The sequence below is a fragment of the Gracilinanus agilis genome, chromosome 2 (assembly GCF_016433145.1).
Source record: "Gracilinanus agilis isolate LMUSP501 chromosome 2, AgileGrace, whole genome shotgun sequence".
NCBI classification, from domain to species: Eukaryota; Metazoa; Chordata; class Mammalia; order Didelphimorphia; family Didelphidae; genus Gracilinanus; species Gracilinanus agilis.
This window is the reverse complement of record NC_058131.1, coordinates 93,550,572-93,572,169: the sequence shown is the minus strand read 5'-3', so window position 1 is coordinate 93,572,169 and position 21,598 is coordinate 93,550,572. Positions and strand designations below refer to the sequence as shown.

The following is a 21,598-nucleotide window of genomic DNA, read 5'->3' as shown; positions in this document are numbered from 1 at the left end:
CCTTACTTCCTTGCTCATCTCATTTGTTTAAGCTGTATGTGCCTTTATATATGTCATATATCCATTTGGTGTTTCCCTTGAAATATGGCAGGAGGCACTGTCCCAAACCTAAGTTTTGCAAGAATGCTTTACATTGGGAATAATAGAGAAAGATACCTGGCACAGAGTAGATGCTTAATAAATGTTGATTGATTAGTTGATTGATTGGTATTTGAGGGATAACTCAAAGATAGAATGAATAGGATTTAATAACTGATTGGATATTTGAAGATTAAGGAGAGGGGAAAATAAAATATCACTGAAAGTTTTGAGCACAGAGTATGGTAGCTCCATATTCACTGGATCTACTACAGATTTATGTTTTCTTTTATCAAGTGGCCTGAGCATCCATGCAGGAAAGCAGTGATTTTACTCCTCCCTAATTTTGATTTTTCTATCAAACTCCACAAGTAGAAGAGAAGAAAGTGAAGAGAATAAGAACATGTTGACTACCAGGAGGGAGGAAGGGGTACAGAAAAATTTCTAGGTGCAGAAGAAAAACTTGTAGACTTCTACAACTTTGGCTAAATTGTTTACATCTGTGTATTTTTTATTTGGATAGGAAAAATAGAAGTTCTGTAGTAAGATATTTTTGTGATGGAGTACCCTAGAGGAACCTCTGCTTCATGTAGTAACATGATTTTTTTTAAAACCCTTGTACTTCAGTGTATTGTCTCATAGGTGGAAGATTGGTAAGGGTGGGCAATGGGGGTCAAGTGACTTGCCCAGGGTCACACAGCTGGGAAGTGTCTGAGGCCGGGTTTGAACCTAGGACCTCCCGTCTCTAGACCTGACTCTCACTCCACTGAGCTACCCAGCTGCCCCCAGTAACATGATTTTTAAAAATACTGTAAAGTAAAAGCTTTACTTTCAGGAGATTTGCTTATGAAGATATCACTGTATTGGCTGTACTCTAAATAAATAACCCCTTTATTGCAATTTAGATATTATTTTAATCTAAAGGGTTTTTCTTCTATTAGGATCTATCCTTTGTCATAGAGCTAAATATTCCTTTCACAAGTTAGAAAATCAAATGGTTTGCATAGATGTGGAAAAATTTTTCCTTCTATTTTCTTTAGCTTAAAAAAATCTCCATTGTGTTTTATTTGGTTTTTAAAAAACATTGTCTTACTATTTTTAACATTCTTTTCTTTTTAAATTTTGAATTTCAAATTCTTTCTCTCCCTTCTACTCACTCCCTGAGAGCAAGCAATATATTAGTTATATATGGGAAATCATGCAAACATGTTTCCATATCAACTATATTTCAAAAAAAGAAAAAAGTGGGGATATTTTGCTTTATTTTACATTTGAAGTTCATCATTTCTCTCTCTGGGGTTGAATAACATTTTTTTGCCATAAGTACTTTGCAATTGTCTTGGATTATTGTGTTGCTTAGAGTAGCCAGTTCTTTTATAGTTGATCATCATTACAGCATTGCTATTACCATACACAATGATCACCTAGTTCTTTTCACTTCAACTTTGCATCAGTTCATATAATTCTCACCATCTTTTTCTTTCTTTTTTTTAAAATTAGGTTCCTTTTTATTTTTAGAAAAAAATTTTTTCTATGGTTACGTGATTCATGTTCTTACTCTCCCCTCCACCTCCCCAACACTTCTCCCCCCCCCCCCATAATTGACACACATTTCCACTGGTTTCTTCATGTGTCATCGATCAAGAGCTATTTCCATATCATTGATAATTGCACTAGGGTTGTTGTTTAGAGTCTACATCCTAAATCATGTTTTTCTTTTTGTTTTTCTTCTGTGTTTTACTTCTGTTTCCACTCCTGTGGTTTTTCTTCTGAATGTGGATAGCGTTCTTTTCCATAAATCCCTCAGAATTGTCCTGGATCATTGCACTGCTGCTAGTACAGAAGTCCATTACATTTGATTTTACCACAGTGTATCAGTCTCTGTGCACAATGTTCTTCTGGCTCTGCTTCCTTTACTCTGCATCAGTTCCTGGAGGTCATTCCAGTTCACATGTAATTCCTCCAGTTTATTATTCCTTTGAGCACAATAGTATTCCATCACCAACAGATATCACAATTTGTTCAGCCATTCCCCAATTGAAGGGCATACCCTCATTTTCCAGTTTTTTTTGCCACCACAAAAGATGTGGCTATAAATATTTTTGTGTACAAGCCTTTTTCCTTATGATCTCTTTGGAGTACAAACCCAACAATGATATAGCTGGATCAAAGGGCAGGCAATATTTTCGAGCTCTTTGGGCATAGTTCCAAATTGCCATCCAGAGTGGTGGAATCAGTTCACAACTCCACCAGCAATGTATTAATGTCCCAATTTTGCCACATCCCCTCCAACATTCATTACTTTCTCCTGCGATCATTTTAGCTAATCTGCTAGGTGTGAGGTGATACCTCAGAGTTGTTTTGATTTCCATTTTTCTTAATTATTAGAGATTTAGAACATTTTCTCATGTGCTTCTTGATAGTTTTGATTTCCTTATCTGAAAGTTGCCTATTCATGTCCCTTGCCCATTTATCGATTTGAGAATGGCTTGATTTTTTTGTACAACTGATTTAGCTCTTTGTACATTTGAGTAATTAGACCCCTGTCAGAGTTTTTTGTTATAAAGATTTTTTCCTAGTTTGTTGTTTCCTGTCTGATTTTGGTTGCATTGTTTTTGTTTATACAAAACCTTTTTAATTTAATATAATCAAAATTATTTATTTTACATTTTATAATTTTTTCTGACTCTTGCTTGGTTTTGAAATCTTTCCTTTCCCAGAGTTCTGACAATGTATACTATTTTGTGTTCGCCTAATATACTTATAGTTTCCTTTATATTCAAATCATTCACCCATTCTGAATTTATCTTGGTGTAGGGTGTGAGATGTTGATCTAAACCTAATCTCTCCCATATTGTTTTCCAGTTTTCCCAGCAGTTTTTGTCAAATGGTGGATTTTTGTCCCAAAAGTTGGGCTCTTTGGGTTTATCATAGATTGTCTTGCTGACGTCACCCACCTCAAGTCTATTCCACTAATCCTCCCTTCTGTCTTTTAGCTAATACCATATTGTCATCGTGTTTTCCTGAGATTACTTCCCATATCATTAAAAAAAGATATTTTGTTTTTCAAGTATGTGTAAAAATAATTTTTAGTTTTTTTCTTTAAAGTTTTGAGTTCCAAATTCTCTAATAGTATTCCATTCCAGTCACATACTACAACTTGCCTAACATCCCTTCAATTTCTAATTCTTTGCCACCACAAAAAGAGCTGCTATAAACATTTTTGTACATATAGATCCTACTCTTTTTTTTTTTTTAAATCTTTTTGGATTACAGACCCACTAGTGGTATGGTAGAGTCAAAAGATATGCCTGGTATTATATCCCTTTGAGCATAGTTCCAAATTGTTCTTCATAAAGTTCGACTTAGTCCATGACTCTATTAACAGTGCATTAGTGTCTCAATTTCCCATATCCCCTTCAACATTTATCACTTCCCTTTCCTGTCATATTAGCTAATCTGAGAGACATGAGGTAGTATCACAGAATTATTTTAATTTGCTTTTCTCTAAACAGGAGTGAGTTAAAGCATTTTTTTACATGAATGTAGATAGCTTTGATTTCTTCTTCTGAAAACTGCCTGTTTACTTTGATCATTTTTTAATTGGGGAATGACTTGTATTCTTTTTTTAAAAAATTATTTAATTTAAAAATATTTTTTTATGGTTATATGATTTATGTTTTTTCCCTCCCTTCTTCCCTTCTCCCTCTTAGAGCTGACAAGCAGAGCCACTGGGTTATACACATATTAGCACTTACAGCCCATTTCTACATTATTCATTTTTGTAAGAGAGAGTAATCTTTTAAAATCTAAACCCCAAATCATATACCCATATATACAAATGATAAATCATATGTTTTTCTTTTGTATGTCTATTCCCACAGTTCTTTAGAGGTGGATAGCATTCTTTCTTCTATGTCCCTCGGGATTGAATAATTTATATTCTTATAAAATTGTAATTTCTCTGATTATCCCTTTATTTTATTTTACTTTTATTTTTTTTTAAACCCTTAACTTCTGTGTATTGGCTCCTAGGTGGAAAAGTGGTAAGGGTGGGCAGTTGGGGTCAAGTGACTTACCCAGGGTCACAGAGCTGGGAAGTGTCTGAGGCCGGATTTGAACCTAGGACCTCCCGTCTCTAGGCCTGACTCTCACTCCACCGAGCTACCCAGCTGCCCCTTATCCCCCTTTATTTTAACTCAAGTGTATGTCGTTCTTTTTCAAGTGTCTGTCTTGTAAACTGTTGTTGGAATCTAGTTTCTAATCCATTTTGCTGTCTACTTTCATTTTATGGGTAAGTTCATCCCATTCACATTCAAATTTATGATTACTTTGTATTTCCCTCAATCCTATTTTATTGTTTCTTTTTCTCTTTTATATTGTTTTTCCTAAAAAGTATATTTTACTTCTGATTACCCTTTTCTTTAATCTGACCTTTCTTTTATCCCCTTACTGGAGTCAAAGATATGCATAGGATCCCCTTTTCCACTCTCTTCAACTCTTTCTCTTACCCCTTCTTCTCCTATTTTCTTGTTGGATAAGTTACATTTTTATACAAACTGAGTATATGTGTATATATTTTTTTGATCCAATTCTGATTTAAATTGAATCAATTTCAATGAGAATCAGGTTCAAGCATTGTCTACCACTCTCCTAGGTCATTTTCCCCTCCACTATAGAAACTGTTTTTTGCTTTTAAGTTAGAAAATTTCCTCCATTATTCTGTCTTTTCTCTCTTCTCTTGGGGCTTCCCTCATTCTCACCACTTCATTTTTTTTTTTTTTAGATTATTCCAACATATTTGATGCCCTTTCCTTTTAACTTCTTTAGAAGTTTCATATATCATCTTCCTATGTAGGAGTGTAAACAGTTTATTTTTATTATTGAGTCAGTTGTTATATAATATTATTATATTATTGAGTCAGTTTTGATTATTCTTTCATGTTTACCTTTTTATGTTTCTCTTGAGTCTTCTGTTTGAATGTCACATTTTCTCTTTATTCTGGATTTTTCATCAGAAATGCTTAAAAGTCTTATATTTCATTAAATATCCATTTTTTTCATTCAAAGGATTATACTCAGTTTTGCTGGGTAGATGATTCTTGTTTGTAATCCTAGTTCCTTCTACTTCTGAAATATATTCTATTCCTCCTCTCCTTTAACTTGGAAGCTGCTAAACCTTGTATGATTCGATAGTTTTTGAATTGTTTCTTTCTGGCAGATTGAAATATTTTCTCTTCCAATTGAGAACTTAGAATTTGGTTGAAATATATCTGGGAGTTTTAATTTTGGGATTTCTTTCCTTTTTACCTTCTGTATATAAGATATTGGAATTTCCTTTGATAATTGCTTATGCTATCCAGGCTCTTTCTTTGATCCTGGCTTTCAGGTAATTCAGTAATTCTTTTTAGGTCTGTTCTTTTCATTAGGAATGAAGACGTCCACCAACTTCACAAAAGTTCCTGGTAGGTAGAACACTCATAAAGAGGAACCAGGGACTTAGAGAAAAATGGGTGACAGGTTAAAGTCTAAAGGAAGGAGAGCACAAGGCGAGAATAAAGACACAAAGACAAAGAAAGTTCTGACTTGAAGTAATCAGATAGAGTTTACTCTGGTGGAATACTGGAACGGAACTCTGATGGTAAAGAGCTTTGTAACGAGCTTCGGTGATCAAGAGATGGTGAAGAACTTTGGTGGTGTAGAACTCTGATAGTGAAGAGCTTAACCCTTAGGCGATATACTAGTATTTTTATTGGGGTTACAACAGAACAGGGGGGAGGGAGAATGATAATTAGACAAGTGGTCTGATACATTAATTTCATGAGGTAATCCTCATAAGATACAAACTGCCAGAACCTAAGAAAATAGGTATAGCTAATACCCAGATGAGGAGTTCATATGGTCTAAGGCAGTGATGGGCAAACTACAGCCTGCAGGCCAGATGCAGCCTCCTGAAATGTTCTATCCGGCCCTCACATTATTCCTAATCTGAAGAATACAATGAGTAGGATAAATTACAATTAAATTTTAAAGAGTTGCCTTAGAAACAGACTGGGAGATGAGCATTTCCTTTCATTTGGCCCCCTCTTTAAAAAGTTTGCCCATCAGTGGACTAAGGCATCTAAGCTTGTTTGATATAGATGTTAATTGATTGTTATAGGCAAAACAAGTAGAGTGAGATAACTGACCAGGTCTTCTGGAGTGTAGCCTTAGGGAAGGGCTAGGAATTTGACAAGGTTAAGGTTCAATTTAACTCAAGGTTATAGAAACCAATCATAAGAAATATAATAAGAGTCAGCTTTTTGAGCACTCCTAAAATATCACCAGGATTTATATATGCCTGGACTCCTACAAGGAATGCTTAAAAATCTTCTATTTTATTAAATGAGCATTTTTCTGCCCCTAAAAGATTATACTCAGTTTTGCTGGGTAGAAGATTCTGGGTTGTAAACCTGCTTTTTTTTTTTTTGCTCTCTGAAATATCATTAGCTTCAATTTGAGCTTGGGCAGGGGCTTGGAATTTCATTTTGGTCCTGTAATAGCACACCATGGACTGCCTTGCACTAGGGTGTTGAGTCCCTATTTCAAGCTTGAACTGTGGCTTAGAACTTTAAAGAGTAGATGAAGGTGCTTTGCTGGTGGCTTAGGCAAGGTTCAGAATATGGGCCCAGATTCAGAACATAGAACATTAGATGTGGGGTGGTAGGGGTGGTAGGGATTGCTGTTGGCTTGCACTGGTGCTTCTTGGTGCAGCCTTGGTGTGGGCTGTGAAGCCTTGATGTCATTGATCTCACATTTCACCTCAGTGAATCAGACCTTCTCTGCCTACCTTTTAAGTTGTTTCCCCCAAGAAAGTTTCTTCACTCCATCTTTTTATTAGTTCTTTTACTCCATTATTTGTTTTGAAGTGTTGTTTTAAGGTTTTTTAGAGAGGATTCCCAGAGTGGTTTGAGCTTTCCCTACTTATCTGCTATCTAGGTCAATAATTTTTAAATGATCTCTCCTTGATCTGTTTTCCAGGGCACTTGTTTTTCTGATGAGATATTTCACATTTTCTTCTAGTCTTTCAATCTTTTGATTTTGTTATATTGTTTCTTAATGTCTAATGGAGTCATTAGCTTCAACTTACTTAATTTTAATTTTTAAGGAATTATTTTCTTTAAAAAGCTTTTATACCTCCTTTTCTCATTTTTAGTCAATTCTGCTTGTAAGGAGTTCTTTTTGCCACTGGATTTTTGTGCCTCTTTTATCATTAGACCAATTCAGTTTTTTTTTACTTTTAAATCTTGACCTTCTGTCTTAAGTATTAATTCTAAGACAGAAAAGTGGCAAGGGCTAAGCAGTCAAGGTTAAGTGACTTGCCCTGGGTCAAAAAGCTAGGAAGTATCTGAGACTGATTTGAACCCAAGGTCCTCCTGACTCTAGACCTGGCATTCTATCCACTGTGTTACATAGCTGCCCTCAATTCTGTTTTTTAAGGTTTTATTTTGTGAAAGAGAATTTAAACTCTCTTTGTCTATTTTTAAGTTAATCAATCAAGAACTTGGAGTCCCCCTCTTTCACACTTAGTCATTAACATTTAGTAAGAACCTTTTACTAGAAAAGGAAGTTTATACCCTAAAAGTCCATAAGCACTGCTGGGGGTAAGGGAGCTCTCCCCCACCTCTCCCCACACACTGCTGGGTAAATTGGGAGACTGTGATTGATTCTTGGGATGTGAGGAGGAGAGCTATTGGGTGGAGAGATTCTTTGCATAAATACCTAAGCTCTTGGACGGCTCAGCTTTTCTGAGGCTTTGGATTTCAGCTACCTGATTTCGATTTTGGATTCTGGCAAATATTTGGTTTTCTGTGTTGGAGACTTGGGCTGAATAGGGACTCTTACTCGAGTGAGACTCTTGTCTCCTTAGCATGAGAGACTGCCCTTTGTGGCTCAGCCTCTTTGGCATCTGTCTTTGGTTGTTGAAATGCCTGGCTGGAGACAGTCTCATGGGCTGGTGAGATTCACATTTCGATTTACATTCCCTTTTAGGGGACACTCCAACCGGACTTAGGGTATTTTAAGCTAGGCAATATTTTCTACCTCCTTCCTATAATTCCTTCTGTTACTATCACTATTTTGCTGTAATAAAGCTACTAAGACTACTAACAGTCTCATGATTTAATATTTAATTATTATAAATGGTGACCACAACCTTTTTTAATTCTTATATTTGTCAAACCCATTTTAATTATCACAATTTTTTTTTGTCTTTTCATAAGTGTTTCATAATCAATAACTTTTTTCCCCAGTTTTTACTCTCCCATTCTCATCTCTTCAGCTCTTCCAGAAGTACTTGTTGGGTTTGGGTCCAATTAGCATTTTTTTTTTTTTTTGACACTTTGCTTATATCTGTTTTCACATTATTATCTTCTAAATTTATGTCTTCATCTTCCCTGCCACTGTAGTAGCTTCAAATTAAATTTTTTTTGTTGTTTGCTTATTTTTCCAGCCCATTTCTTGTCTCTGAATTTTATGTTAATGTTGGACTCTGCTCACCTTGGGGTGGAGAGACACATTGCTAATCTTTAGGCTTTTTTGTGCTCATGTTTTCAGAGTTAGTTCTAGAGGTCAGCAAGTTTTGGGTGTTTTCAAGATGTTATGATCTAGGGAGAATTACGGTCACTAGTATTCTGATCTACACTATGGTCTTTACCTAGGAAGAGTCCTGGGTCACTCTTAGTCACAAACTTTGGTACTCTTTGTGACTTGGAATTGTGATCAGGACCATTCTTCTCTCATGACCAACCACTGACCACCAGTGTTTCTTTCTGCAATAATACTGTGATCCTGAAATATTTATGGAAAATTGAGTTGCCAGTCTGCCACCTGCTGTAACCGGTTTCAACAAAAAAATCTCATGTCATCAGTTGTCCAATTCCCTTACCATCTCTGATTTGAGAGTTTCTGAAGATCCTGCTGCTGCTAGTATGTTTTTGGGCTCTTGACTTAGTGGCTTAGATCTCTTAAATTTTCTTAGTAGGAAAAAATGTATCACTCTGACCTTTTCTTGGCCCTACTGCTCCAAAATTTCATTTGAGGCATTATATGAAATGGATAATTTTGGAGGGTAATGTTGGGAGAATTCAGCTGAATTATTGCCTCTAATTTTCCATCTTGACTCTATCTTCAGTCCCTTCAATTTTTCTTTTTTTTAAAGAAGCTCCTTTCATAGCAATATTGTGGAACGATCAAATGTGATAGACTTTGCTACTAAGAGCAATACAATGATCTAAAACAATTCTGAGGGACTTATGAAAAAGATAGCTATCCATTTCCAGAGAAAGAACTGTTGGAGTAGGAATGCAGATGAAAGCATGTGATTTATTACTCCTTTATTTGGGCATATATTTAGGGGTTTTGGTTTTATAAGATTAGATTATTCACTTACAAAAATGAATAATATTGAAATTAAAAAAAAATAAAGAAGCTTCTAAGTAGGGTTCTGCCAATTCTCAGTGGAGCATCTCAGTATAATTATATTATGGCATCTGATCAAGAAAAACCATTCAACTCTATTTGACTTTCAGGTGTCCTGTAAGGAGAGAGAACAGAAGGTACAGTCTGTGACTGTTGGGAAGAGTAGTTTTTATACACACTGTCTTACTCTTCTTTGCTTGGTGCTTGGTGCTTTCAATTTTTATAAACTTGGGACTCCTGTTGTTTTTAATGATCAGTAATTCCTTGTCTGGAACATTTTACCCTGGCAATGCCATTCTTAAGGTAGGGTTAGAAAAGAGTAGTTAGAAAATAGTCTGAGATAGAGAATTACTATTGAAAGAGGCAAACTACCCGGCTCCCTCATCTTTGCTATGGATCCCATAAGGGAGTAAGTACTGTGACAACAATGATTTACAAACAAAAACAAAGTTATTGGAATACATGATTATTGAGTAATAAGTAGTTTTCATTTTTTTAGGACTGTTGCAAAGAAGACTCATGGCACAATCCAGAAGATTAAAAAGGAAGGGAAACTATCAGAATCGTTGTTAACTGCCTTGTTAAACTGTAGAACTTTAGAAGAATTAGACCATGTGGTAAGAATTACTTTGTTTCTGGTTTGTGTGTGTGTATGTGTGTATAAGAAGTGTGATGATTGCTTTTTTTTTTTTTTTAATTTTAAACCCTTAACTTCTGTGTATTGACTTATAGGTGGAAGATTGGTAAGGGTAGGCAATGGGGGTCAAGTGACTTGCCCAGGGTCACACAGCTGGGAAGTGTCTGAGGCCGGATTTGAACCTAGGACCTCCTGTCTCTAGACCTGGCTCTCAATCCACTGAGCTACCCAGCTGCCCCTGTGATGATTGCTTTTTTTGGTAATGTACCTAAAAGGTAATCATAATACAGAATTGGGATTTGATCCTTTGTTATTTAATGCCGTACTTTTCAAATTCAAGTGTATAAAATAATATGAGAAATGATTAAATATTCCACATAGTCAGAAGAGTGAGAAGCAGCATTGAAAAAGCCCTTTGCTAATCAGTATTTTATTTTGTTTTGTTTTGTTTTATTTTACTTCATTTCATTTTATTTTATTTATTCATTCACCCACCCACTCACTCACCCACCCACCCATTCATTCATTCATTTATTTATTTATTTACTTCTCTGTTTGTTTATTTATTTGTTTTTTAAGGGCCTTACCTTCAGTATTGGAATCAATACTGTGTATTGATTGTATCAATACTGTGTATTGTTTCCAAGGCAGAAGAGTGGTAAGGGCTAGACAATGGGGGTCAAGTGACTTGCCCAGGGTCACACAGGTAGGACGTGTCTGAGCCCAGATCTGAATCTAGGACTTCCCATCTCTAGGCCTGGCTCTCAATCCTCTGAGCCACCCAGTTGCCCCCCTAATCAGTATTTTAGAAATAGCATTCATACCTTGTTTTAGAAGAGTTAGCTTAAATTGAATAGGCCATAAATGAACCTAGATTAATGAATTTTACCAAACATTTAAAGATGACCTAATTCTAATATTAAATAAATTATTTGAAATAACAGTTACAGAAAGAATTTCACCACAACTCCTTTTACAAAATAGCAAAAACATAGAAATAAAATTATAGACCAAATTCATTAGTGAATATGGATACAAGAATCCAAAATAAAATACTAGGTAGGAGACTACAATGATATGTCATAAAGATTATAATATTGTGACAAAATAGCTACGTCAGTTTCCCAAGGAGACCAAAGAAAAAAGAAAAGAATTTTGTGTTCCAAATATTTATACCAGCTCTCTTTATGGGGGAAAAGAACTGGAAATTAAGAGGATGCCCATCAGTTGACGAATGGCTGAATAAATTGTACTGTATGATTGTGATGGAATACTACTACAACATAAGTGATGAGCAGGCTAATGTCAAAAAAACTTGGAAAGAGCTACACAGTATAATGAACAGTGAAATGAGTAGTACCAAACGAACATTGTACATTGCTACAAGTTTAATTATTGAAGAATAATTTGTGAATATTATCTGCAGAGAATACACTGAAAAATGGAAAAATGAAAGACATAATTTATATATTTATACCTGACTACTGAGTGATGTCTTCTATGATGCAGGAAGAGGAGGGAGGGTTCAAATCATTTGTAAATAAATTCTATTGATAAAAAATATAATTAAAATATGTGATCATGGAACCAAAAAAAAAAATGGAGGGAGGTTTACTTAAATCTATAGAATTTTTCCTTTGTTTTGCAGAGAAAATATTTCAGGCACTTGGTTTGACCAAATCATTTCTTAAATTTAATAGGCAGGTATTTTTAGGAAGTACATTTTATTTTTCATAATATTTCATAATATCTCAATATATTATGTTAATAATATGATATAATATTTATAATATTTAACATGAACCATTACAGAGACCTACTACATTGCCAACTTTCTTTTTCTGAATTATTTATTAAAGAGGCACAGAAATTATAGTTTGTTAATGAAAAAAGAGAATTAAGAGTATGAAGTCTAATCTCATTTTACAGATTTAAATTCAAATTGAGTAGATATTTATTAATTGCTACAGTTTTTAAGATTCTGAACCAGTATGCTTAAGATAAAAAATGACTACCATGTGAATGCAGATAGGGAGAATTTATTTATTTTTATTTAAAAACAAAAACAAACTCTTACTTTCCGCCTTAGAGAGTGCTAAGGGCTAGGCAATGAGAGTTAAGTGACTTGTCCACAGTCACACAACTAGGAAGTATCTGAGATCAGATTTGAACCCAGAACCTCCTGTCACTATTCCTGGCTTTTAATCCACTGAGCCACTTAGCTGTTACAATGGGGAAAATTTTAACCAGCATTTATATAGTGCTTCACTGTTTACAAGTCACTTTTCTCACAGTAGCTTTGTCATGAAGATGGCTCAGTATGTTTACATTATAGATGAGGAAACCAAAGATCAGAGTGGAAAATAACTTTCCCATAGTCACATAATTTGGTGGTCGAGATGAGACAGATCCACATTGTTTTTAAAGCACACACAAACACATACAAATACACACACATGTACACATGTATGTATGTACACATGCTCAGTAAAGCTCTGTTAATGTGAGAAATAGCCCTGGAGAGCAGAAATTGTTTTTATTTTTGTCTTTTTATCCTTAGTTCCCAGCCTAGTACTTGACATAAAACTACTTTTAACAAATGCTTGTTCAATTGAAAAAAAATTATTTATAATTATGTTATCATCATCATCATTTCCCATTTGTTCCTTATATCATCCTTTTTCCTTCCAATCTTGCTTGGTATAGAAAACAAACTGCTTATCTGTAGAAAACATAATCAGAGTCTATAGAAAGTCAGATGAAATGAAAATTATGATAGAGATTGTAGGAGGTATTTGATTTCTTTTTTTACTTCTCTTCCTTGATTTTCCAGTTTTCTACTGCCCAATTTTGATTAGGTCCATTGATAGGTTTTGTTCAGTTTTTGTCCCTGTGCCTATTTTGGACTCTAATGCCAAACTTATTATATCTTGGTTACATTTGGGCTGGTGAAAATGAGAAAAGAAGCATCAGGAAGCCAATTTGTTTATATAATAAATAAGAGGACAGATTAAACCTTGGAAAAGTCTTTGAAGATTGAGGGTATTTGTTGCCTACTGACTATAAATAAGAAATTCTAGCCACTTTGTATTTGTTATTTTGGTAGTTGATTTATCTTTGATTTGCATGCAGACAGGTGGTTTTTATGAAAGATAGCCTTTGTTTAATATTTATTGTAGGATGGTCTGTGTGTCGCCTGTGCTCTTTGTAGAACTTTGACCTCTCTTCATAGATAGTATGCTCCCAGAGGGCAGAAATGCAGTATGTACCTTATTTTGTACAAAGTGCGCACTAATAGGAACTGATTAATGCTTCTTCATGAGGAAACCAATGTGTAGTTCTTGCTTATTGCTAGAAAAATGATGGATTTTTGTATCATTTTTGTATCATTAATGGAAACAACTATTCATAAAACCCAGGTCTTTTGCCTTTATTGTTTTTCTGGAAGAATTTGATAAAATATATTAGTGGAATATGTAGGAAGTATCAGTGTTGATTAGGAAGAAAAAATATATTGGTAATCCTCATTTGAAATGAGGGTTAGGGATGGTATGGCTAAATTAAACATATTTAATTTAAAAAAAATTTAATTTTTATTAAAACCCTTATCATCTTAGAATAAATACTGTGTATTGATGCCAAGGCAAAAGAGCAATAAGGGCTGGGCAATGGGGGTTAAGTGCCTTGCTCAGGGCACATAGCTAGGAAGTGTCTGAAGTTAAATTTGAATTCAGATCCTCTTGTCTCTTGACCTGGCTTGAAATTCACTAAGCCCCCTAGCTGCCCCCAATACATTTAATTTGAAAACCTTGTTTTAATTATTTTTTAGCTTCCATCTTCTCTACTTAATGCTTTTTTAACCTTCAAAGTTAACATCAAGTAATGTTTCCAAAGTTTCCTTTTTTCTCTCTACTCCTGCCAGGCTTTTTAAGACATTAAACTAAAAAATTAAAAGGACACAAGTCAGATAAATAGAAAGTAGTCATAACAAGGATCCTGTGAAAAATCCACAAATGAAGAGTTTCTTGAAAATTAGATTAGTCTTTTTTTTTTATACACTGGCCCTCAGTGTTTTATCATTGCATAAAATTGATGCCTTTATCAAGTAGTATTTATTATATAACGTATTTGAAAAAAAGAATATTGGAAAGAATAAAGGATAGTTAAGAGCTTCTCTTGTTGGAATATTTATGATCACCCTTAATTTCAATGACTAAATTAAGCTTTTGCTTCTTTTATTATTGAATGACAAGATGTGTTTTCTGACCCTCACTTCTTATAGTCAGCCCCTTATAAAACTGGGAGCAAAGGTACCAAGGCCCAAAGAGCCAAACAACTGGGATTAGAGGGAGCAGCAAAGGCACTACTTGAAAATCCAGGGGCACTTGATCTCCTCTCCTATGTGAAAACTGGTGTGAAAGGTAAGTGTTACATACCACTTTGTGACTTGTAATACATCTTATGCATAGAAATCTATTTTTTTTTTTGTATCTTAAGTTTACTTTTAAAGTACACCTCTCCATTTCCCTACCTAGTCAATTTCTTCTCCTTCACCTTGAATAAAAGAGAATAAAGTGATATAGAGACACTGATATCATGGTTCTTTTGAAGTGATTCAGTTCCTTAGAAAATTCCAATATCAAGTTCCAATTAAAATTCTGACTACAAGTCTTTAGAGGATAGTCTGATAAAATGTTATTATTTTTGTCTTGAATCTTTTAGAATGGTTACACAAGACTTATTTTTCTTTTGCCCCTGGCAGATTTAAACTTGTGACAAAGTTGGTAAAATGTTGTCTAGATATCAAGATAAACAAAGAAAAATGCATACTTTTATTGTCTGTTTTTGGAGTGGGACAAGAGAAATAAAATTAAATTATAAGAAGATAAAGCAAAATTGTTTGAATTTTGGGGTGAGAGGCAAAGACAGAATTTGAAGCTATTTTTATGATTATCTTAATTTCAAGCTTGGTATAGTTTTCCAACAAATTGTAACATTTAATTAATTTTTTTTTCTTACAGCATAGTTACTGTCAGAGTTTTTAATTAAGATATAACTGCCCTGAGCAGAATGATCTGTAATAAGTCATGGTATTTGTTTTCAGTACTGAATTCTGGAGGTTTTAAGTATTCACAAATTTATTCTCTTTCTGTTTTTTTCCCCTTCTGATAGATTAGTTAGTTTGAGTTTGTTTTATCTTTTTGCATTCAAAAGTGCTTTGCATTTACAAATTATGTTCCCTGTGGTTAGGTTTTGCAGAATCCTATCTCCTTCTGTTATTGGTGGAGGACTACTGATAGACATTGATAGGCAGTATATGATGTTATATATGATTTATTCCTCAATGGGTACACAGAATATGTGCAACAGTAGTAGTACAAATACTGGCCTACTACATACAGTCCTTCTTGTCTTTTTCTCTACTCCATTTCTAATTGGAAGTGTAGAAAGCATCTAAAACCAAGATCAACAAAGTCTGTATAGAAAGGCTCTTATCCCTGACCCCTATCCTGAGTCTACATACATTTTTTTCCTTAACTGTCCTCAACTGCTTTTCTAACACTTTTTTTCCCCTTCTTATTCTTGAATATATAAGAAATAAATTTCATTGGTTTTCAAGTAGGGGAAAATAGCTGACCATGAGCAAAGTGGGATGAGGCCTATTTGACTGGTATTATGTTCTGACAGAAATCCTATATCCTTTTCTTCTCTTCCCACCACCAGTGGTCCTTTCTCAGTTCTTTGGTATCTGTTCACAGTAATATTATATATATAGACTCCTTTGAAAGGGACAACCTTGTTTAAATGAATGTTTTAAAATGCTTCTCAAATTTTCTCTCTTCTGCTCTTATATCTCTTCTAAAACACTTTTATTCATGTCCTCATGGTAATTTACTTGGTGGGTGGGAGACTAGCTTGAGAAAGTTAGTTACCAGGGCAAGAAATCACATTTTCTAACATTCGGAAATTCTTACTTCCTTAGCCCTTGAATTTCTTCTAGGTCCTGTTTTATTAAGGTGCCAAGCTTTCAGGCTTTTGTGGAATTGTTCAGTTACGTTAAGCTATAATTAGATCAGAGTGTTTTGAGTGGGTTTGAGGTCCTCTGAAAACTATGATGTTTTTCCAAAGCAGGTATAAGAAAGCCTCAGAATTCCTATTCTCTTTTTTCTTCTATGATTTTTACTGTGTCTGTGAGCTGCTTATTAAATTTATTTAAATATAACCTTTAGAGTAGTTCTCTCAATAAGATCACATGAGGTACTGAGCCCCAAGAAATGAGCAGACAATGAATGGTTTTTTCCAAATGGCCATCATGTAGCCTGGGGAAATCTTCATTAATGTATTGGAAGGAGTTATTGTATCTAAAGAAAGCTTGTTTTTTCATGGACCTAAAAAAGGAGAGAGTAGGAGTATTAGGACCAGATTCCAATTTTTATGCAGGTATTCTCTTTCTCTTAGAAGTTCTGCTATTCTCTAATCTTTCTCATACTTGTAGTCCTTTTGATTTTCTTGTAGCAGGAAGGGGGTGGGTGGTGTCTTGTGTATACTTTTTTGAGATTAAAGAGTTCAGACTCAGAGAAGAAAGAAGACTTGCTTAAGGTCACAGAATAGTTAAGTGTGTGAGTAAGCTTGGTATGATCTGGGCCCAAGAACTGCTTCTTTGTGAACTGAAATCCTGGTCAATAGGATTTGAGTACTTTTGAGAAAGAAGCAAATTAAAAAGGATATAATAATTTCTGACCCACTGATTAAAGGAAAAATTTTAAAGTACTAGGGAGACTAATTCTTGTTGGGGAAAATTTTCTTTGCTTTCATGCAGTTTTAGATTAGTGAGAATAGAAAATTGAGTGCTTAAACATGTAGGCTACACTCTTATGCCTTTTAATACGTTTTCCTATTTTGGATTTTAATTGGACTGGAAATTTATTAATTATATGTAGGCTCTGAAAAATATTTTGTTTCTTTTGTTTTTCCAAAGGGCTTTCAACTCTTCAGGAGATTGAAATGGGAGTACAGCATATTTTAGCTGACATGTTTGCTAAAGATAAAGACACATTGGATTTCATCAGAAAACTGTATGCTCTTCTTCTATATTATGGATTTTTAGTCTATGGGATTGTGTTGTTATGTCTTCTCTGGTTAATGCTAATGGCACAGTCATGATTGATTTAATTCTTTGAAGATATATTCATATCAGAGAAATTTATATTTGTAAGTGGGCCTGTTGATTTTTTTCCTTACCTTTTAATCAGAACTATGATTTCATTAATCTAAGGAACTTGAGATGAGGAAGTTCCTTCTACAAATGCAGATTCTCTCCTGCTTTTTACCTTACAGTCTTAGAGAATCATCTCAGTTAAGTAGCCTACTTAGCCAGGGTATTGGAGCCACCATATATTAAAGACATGATTTGGAACCTCAGGGTTCCTGACTTTAAGGCTGTATCTATACATTGTCATTTTGTCTCTTGGACACTGATCTTTTAACTATATTTTTGCATGTGTTCTATTTTTGTTTAGCTTATTTTTGTTATAGATAACAATTGTTTCTTCTAAAGATGTATCTGAATGTTAGACAGTTAACTTCTCAGATACTGTGTGTAATTATGTTTCACTGAGTTGAAAGAGGAGTATAATATGTTTCCAAATAGTTTTCATGTGTTGATGTTATTTGGTTGAGTCTTCTAAATTTTATATTAGAACCTCTCTCATATCTTCCTTTTGATTGTTATAGCATAAGAGTAGGCATTATCTCTGAATGGGTTAGTCATGGTATTAGATGATTGAGAGGCCACCGGTACAAGATTTTTTACAAGAGACTGCTAAGATAGAGTGCTGGAAGATCTAATTTCACATCTAGCCTCTGACCCTTCTTAGCTGTATGATCCTGCACTCAGGCCCTTAATTTATATTTTCTCATTTATAAGAGGAGATAATAATAGCACCTTCCTTTTGGAGTGGTTGTGAAGATAAAATGAAGTTATATTTGTAAAGTTCTTTGCCAACCCTTAAAATGCCATATAAATGCTAGTTGTTGTTATTATTATGATCATGAGTTAACCATCTTTAATAAATTTCATGACTGTGAATGATTTTCCTAAATTCATCTAGGCCTATTATTGATCTAAAGTGAGACCAAGGGAGAAATTATAGATAAGCACAAACTATTCCATTTGTCAAGACAAATACACAAAAGTTTATATTCTATTGAACATAATCTTTACATATGAAAGATAATGCTTAAAACAATTCCTTGGTATTTTGACTAATATTATAAACTATTCATATTCCATTGACACATTTATTTTCAGCTATTTACTTTTTGTGCATTATAGGTGCTTACGTAGGTATATCTGTATCCAGTCATCTCTGGCAAAGGTATCATCCAAGAATGTAAGCGAAAAAGATGTCAGTAAATTTCAACTTTACCAGAATTTTTCATGCAACATAAAAAATATTCAGCATCATCAGGTAAATAGGTAAACTGCAAATGCATAATGATGGTGATGGTGATAGTGGTAGTACTACTTATAATAGAAAGATCTATAATTTCATTGACTTGTTTACTTCTTTCATTGAGTTAGTTAAAAATTTTTCCATATTTTACTAAAAAATCTTCATGATTTTTTTCCAGAAAAATTAGTCTCTTTGTGCCTAATCTTCTGGTTATGAGTCCATCTGAATTTAGCTAGTCTTTATTTTTAAATTAAATTTTTGTCAACAAAATTCTGTTTTTTCTCCTTCCTGCCTCTTTCTACCCTACATGGGGGAAAAAAAAAAAGAAAACCTTTGTAAGAAGTATAAATGTATATATAATCAAGCAAAATGATTTCCTGCATTATCCATGTCCATAAAACCAGGTATTTCTCATTCTGCACATTGAATCCATCACTTTTGTGTTAGGAGGTATGTAGGATGCTTCATCATCCATACTCTGGAATTGTGGTTGCTTATTGCACTGATCAGACATTGTAAATCTTTGAAAGTTGTTTCTCATAAGAATGTTGAATTTCATAAATTGGTCTCTTCTCACTTCATTTTGCAAAAAAGTCTTCACAGATTTCTCTGAAACTGTCCTCTTTCAGCCAAGTCAGCAAGCATTTACTAAGTACCTACTATGTGTCTGGCTCTGTGCTAAATGCAAGAAATACAGTAAAAGGCAAAAGACATTGCCTGCTCCCTAAGATCTTACTATCTTATAGGACAGGCAACATGAAAACAACTAGAAAACAAGACATAAATAGAATAAATAAGAGATCATCATCATTAGAGGGATATAAGGGGGATTGGAAAAAGCTTTTTGTAGAAGAAGGTGGGATTTTAACTGGAATGCAAAGTAAGCCAGAAGTCTGAGATAAGGTGGGAGAGAATTTATTGTTTCTTATAGTAATATTCCATTATGTTTATGTATCATAATTTGTTCAGTCATTCCCAGTTGGTTAATACCCACTTTGTTTCTATTTTTTTGCTACTAGAAAAAGAGCTGCTGTAAATGTTTACATGGATCCTTTTCCTCTTTCTTTTGTCTCTCTGAGATACAGGCTTAGTAATGGTATTGCTAAGTGAAAGAGTATGCACTCTATGCACTGGGAATAAGTCCATTGGAATAACTAGTCCAATCTTTTTTTGATTTAGATATATACTACTTAGCATGTTAAAGAAAAGCCTATTTATTCCTTTATTCTCTAGTATTATCTTTGTTATTTGTTCTGTATCTGTTGATAATATTATATGATTGTTATTAATTTGGTCAATTAATTTTATAATAATTTTTCTGATATTAAACTTACCTTGCATTCTGGATGTAATTTGGTCATTTTTGTAATCTTTGTGCTATATTGGTGCATCCTCTGTTAATATTTTATTTAAATTTTGTATTTCAATATTAGGGTATTGACATACAAATAGGGTATATTGGTTTATGGTTTTCTTTTTCTGTTATAGTGCCCTCTAATTTGGGTATGTTTAAGTCAATAAAAATGGGATTACTAATCATACAAAGGGATCCATGTGGACACCATAGTGTACTTTTATTTTTTTAAAAACTTCCCAATTACATTTTAATCTGGTTTGGGTCCTAAATTAAGCCTGCAGATCTGTGGACTCTGTGTTTGACACCTCTTATCTAGATCATATTTTTAGCATAGGAGAAATTTTGTAGTATCCTATTTTTTTTTTGCTATTTTTTCAGTTTTTGTAATATTGAAATTAATTGTTCTTTAAATGTTTGCTAGAATTTGCCTACAAAACCATTTGATTCCAAGAAACTTTTGTTACTTAATTTATGTTTCTTCAACTTTGTTTTCATGAGATTGGGTTGTTTAAATTGTCTATTTATTATTTTATTAATGAGGACATTTCACATTTTTGCAAATATCCATTTACATTGTTGTTGTTGTTTTAAATATGTTCCGTTTTAGAACCAATACTATGTATTGGTTCCAAGGCAAAAGAGTGGCAAGTTCTAGGCAATGGGGGTTAGGTGATTTGCCCAGGGTCACACAGCTAGGAAGTGTCTGAGATCAGATTTTAACCGAGGACTTCTTGTCTCTAGGCCTGGCTCTCAATTCACTGAGCTACCCAGCTGCCCTAGGTTGTTGGTTTTTAATGCCTATATTTGGACAAAATAGTTTCTGATATCTTTTATTGTTTCTGTTCTTATTTCATTTTTGATATTGGTCATTTTTTTATACATAAAGCATATTTGTTAATGGTTTAATTCTTGTTTGCTTCAGTTTCTTCAACTTTAAAAAGGGCGTAATAATGGCACCTGTTCCCCAGGGCTCTTGTGAGGATCACATGAGATAATATTTGTAATGAACTTAGCACAGTGCCTGGCACTTATATGCTATAGAAATGTTAGTGATGATGTTATCAATTTTATTGTTTTTTTCTGTAAAATCCAGCTCTTAGTTTTATTTATTAATTTAGTGTTTTTTAAAAACTTTAAAATTTATTAATCTCTTCATTGATTCCTAATTTTTTTATTTTGGTGTTTCTAGGGACATAATATTTTTCCCCCAAGAACTGTTTTGATTGCAGATTTTGTTTTCGTCTTGTTGTCATTGTCTTTGATACAATATATATATTGTTTCTACAATTTATTAATTTTTTAGTGTCCAGTAAAATTTTAGTTTTTTGCTCAATGGCCCACCATTGAATATATATTTTTATTGCATTGTTGGCAATAAAGAATGTGTTCAATATTTATATTTTTCTGTGAAGTTGTTAGTTCTGATACATTATTTTTGTGAAGGAGGTGCCATTTGCAGCTGAAATATATGTTGATTCCTTTCAGTAATCACTAGAAGTCCACTAAAAATAACTAGTAAAATTGCATTGAAGTCCTTCTTTCTAAATTTTTCATCAGATTTGTCAGGTTCTGGAAGGTGGTGTATGTTTATATCCTCCCACTTTTATGGAA

The 21,598-nt window shown here is 33.8% G+C and overlaps 1 protein-coding gene across 1 annotated transcript in view; it reads left to right on the top strand.

The window, feature by feature from the left end:
* Positions 1-21,598, top strand: part of SRBD1 (S1 RNA binding domain 1) — a 337,404-nt gene that overhangs the window by 54,927 nt on the left and 260,879 nt on the right. The window contains exons 7-10 of the mRNA XM_044663288.1: positions 10,037-10,154; positions 14,457-14,595; positions 17,154-17,250; positions 18,510-18,645. Coding sequence (XP_044519223.1) covers positions 10,037-10,154; positions 14,457-14,595; positions 17,154-17,250; positions 18,510-18,645 — 490 coding nt within the window. The remainder of the gene's footprint in view (positions 1-10,036; positions 10,155-14,456; positions 14,596-17,153; positions 17,251-18,509; positions 18,646-21,598) is intronic.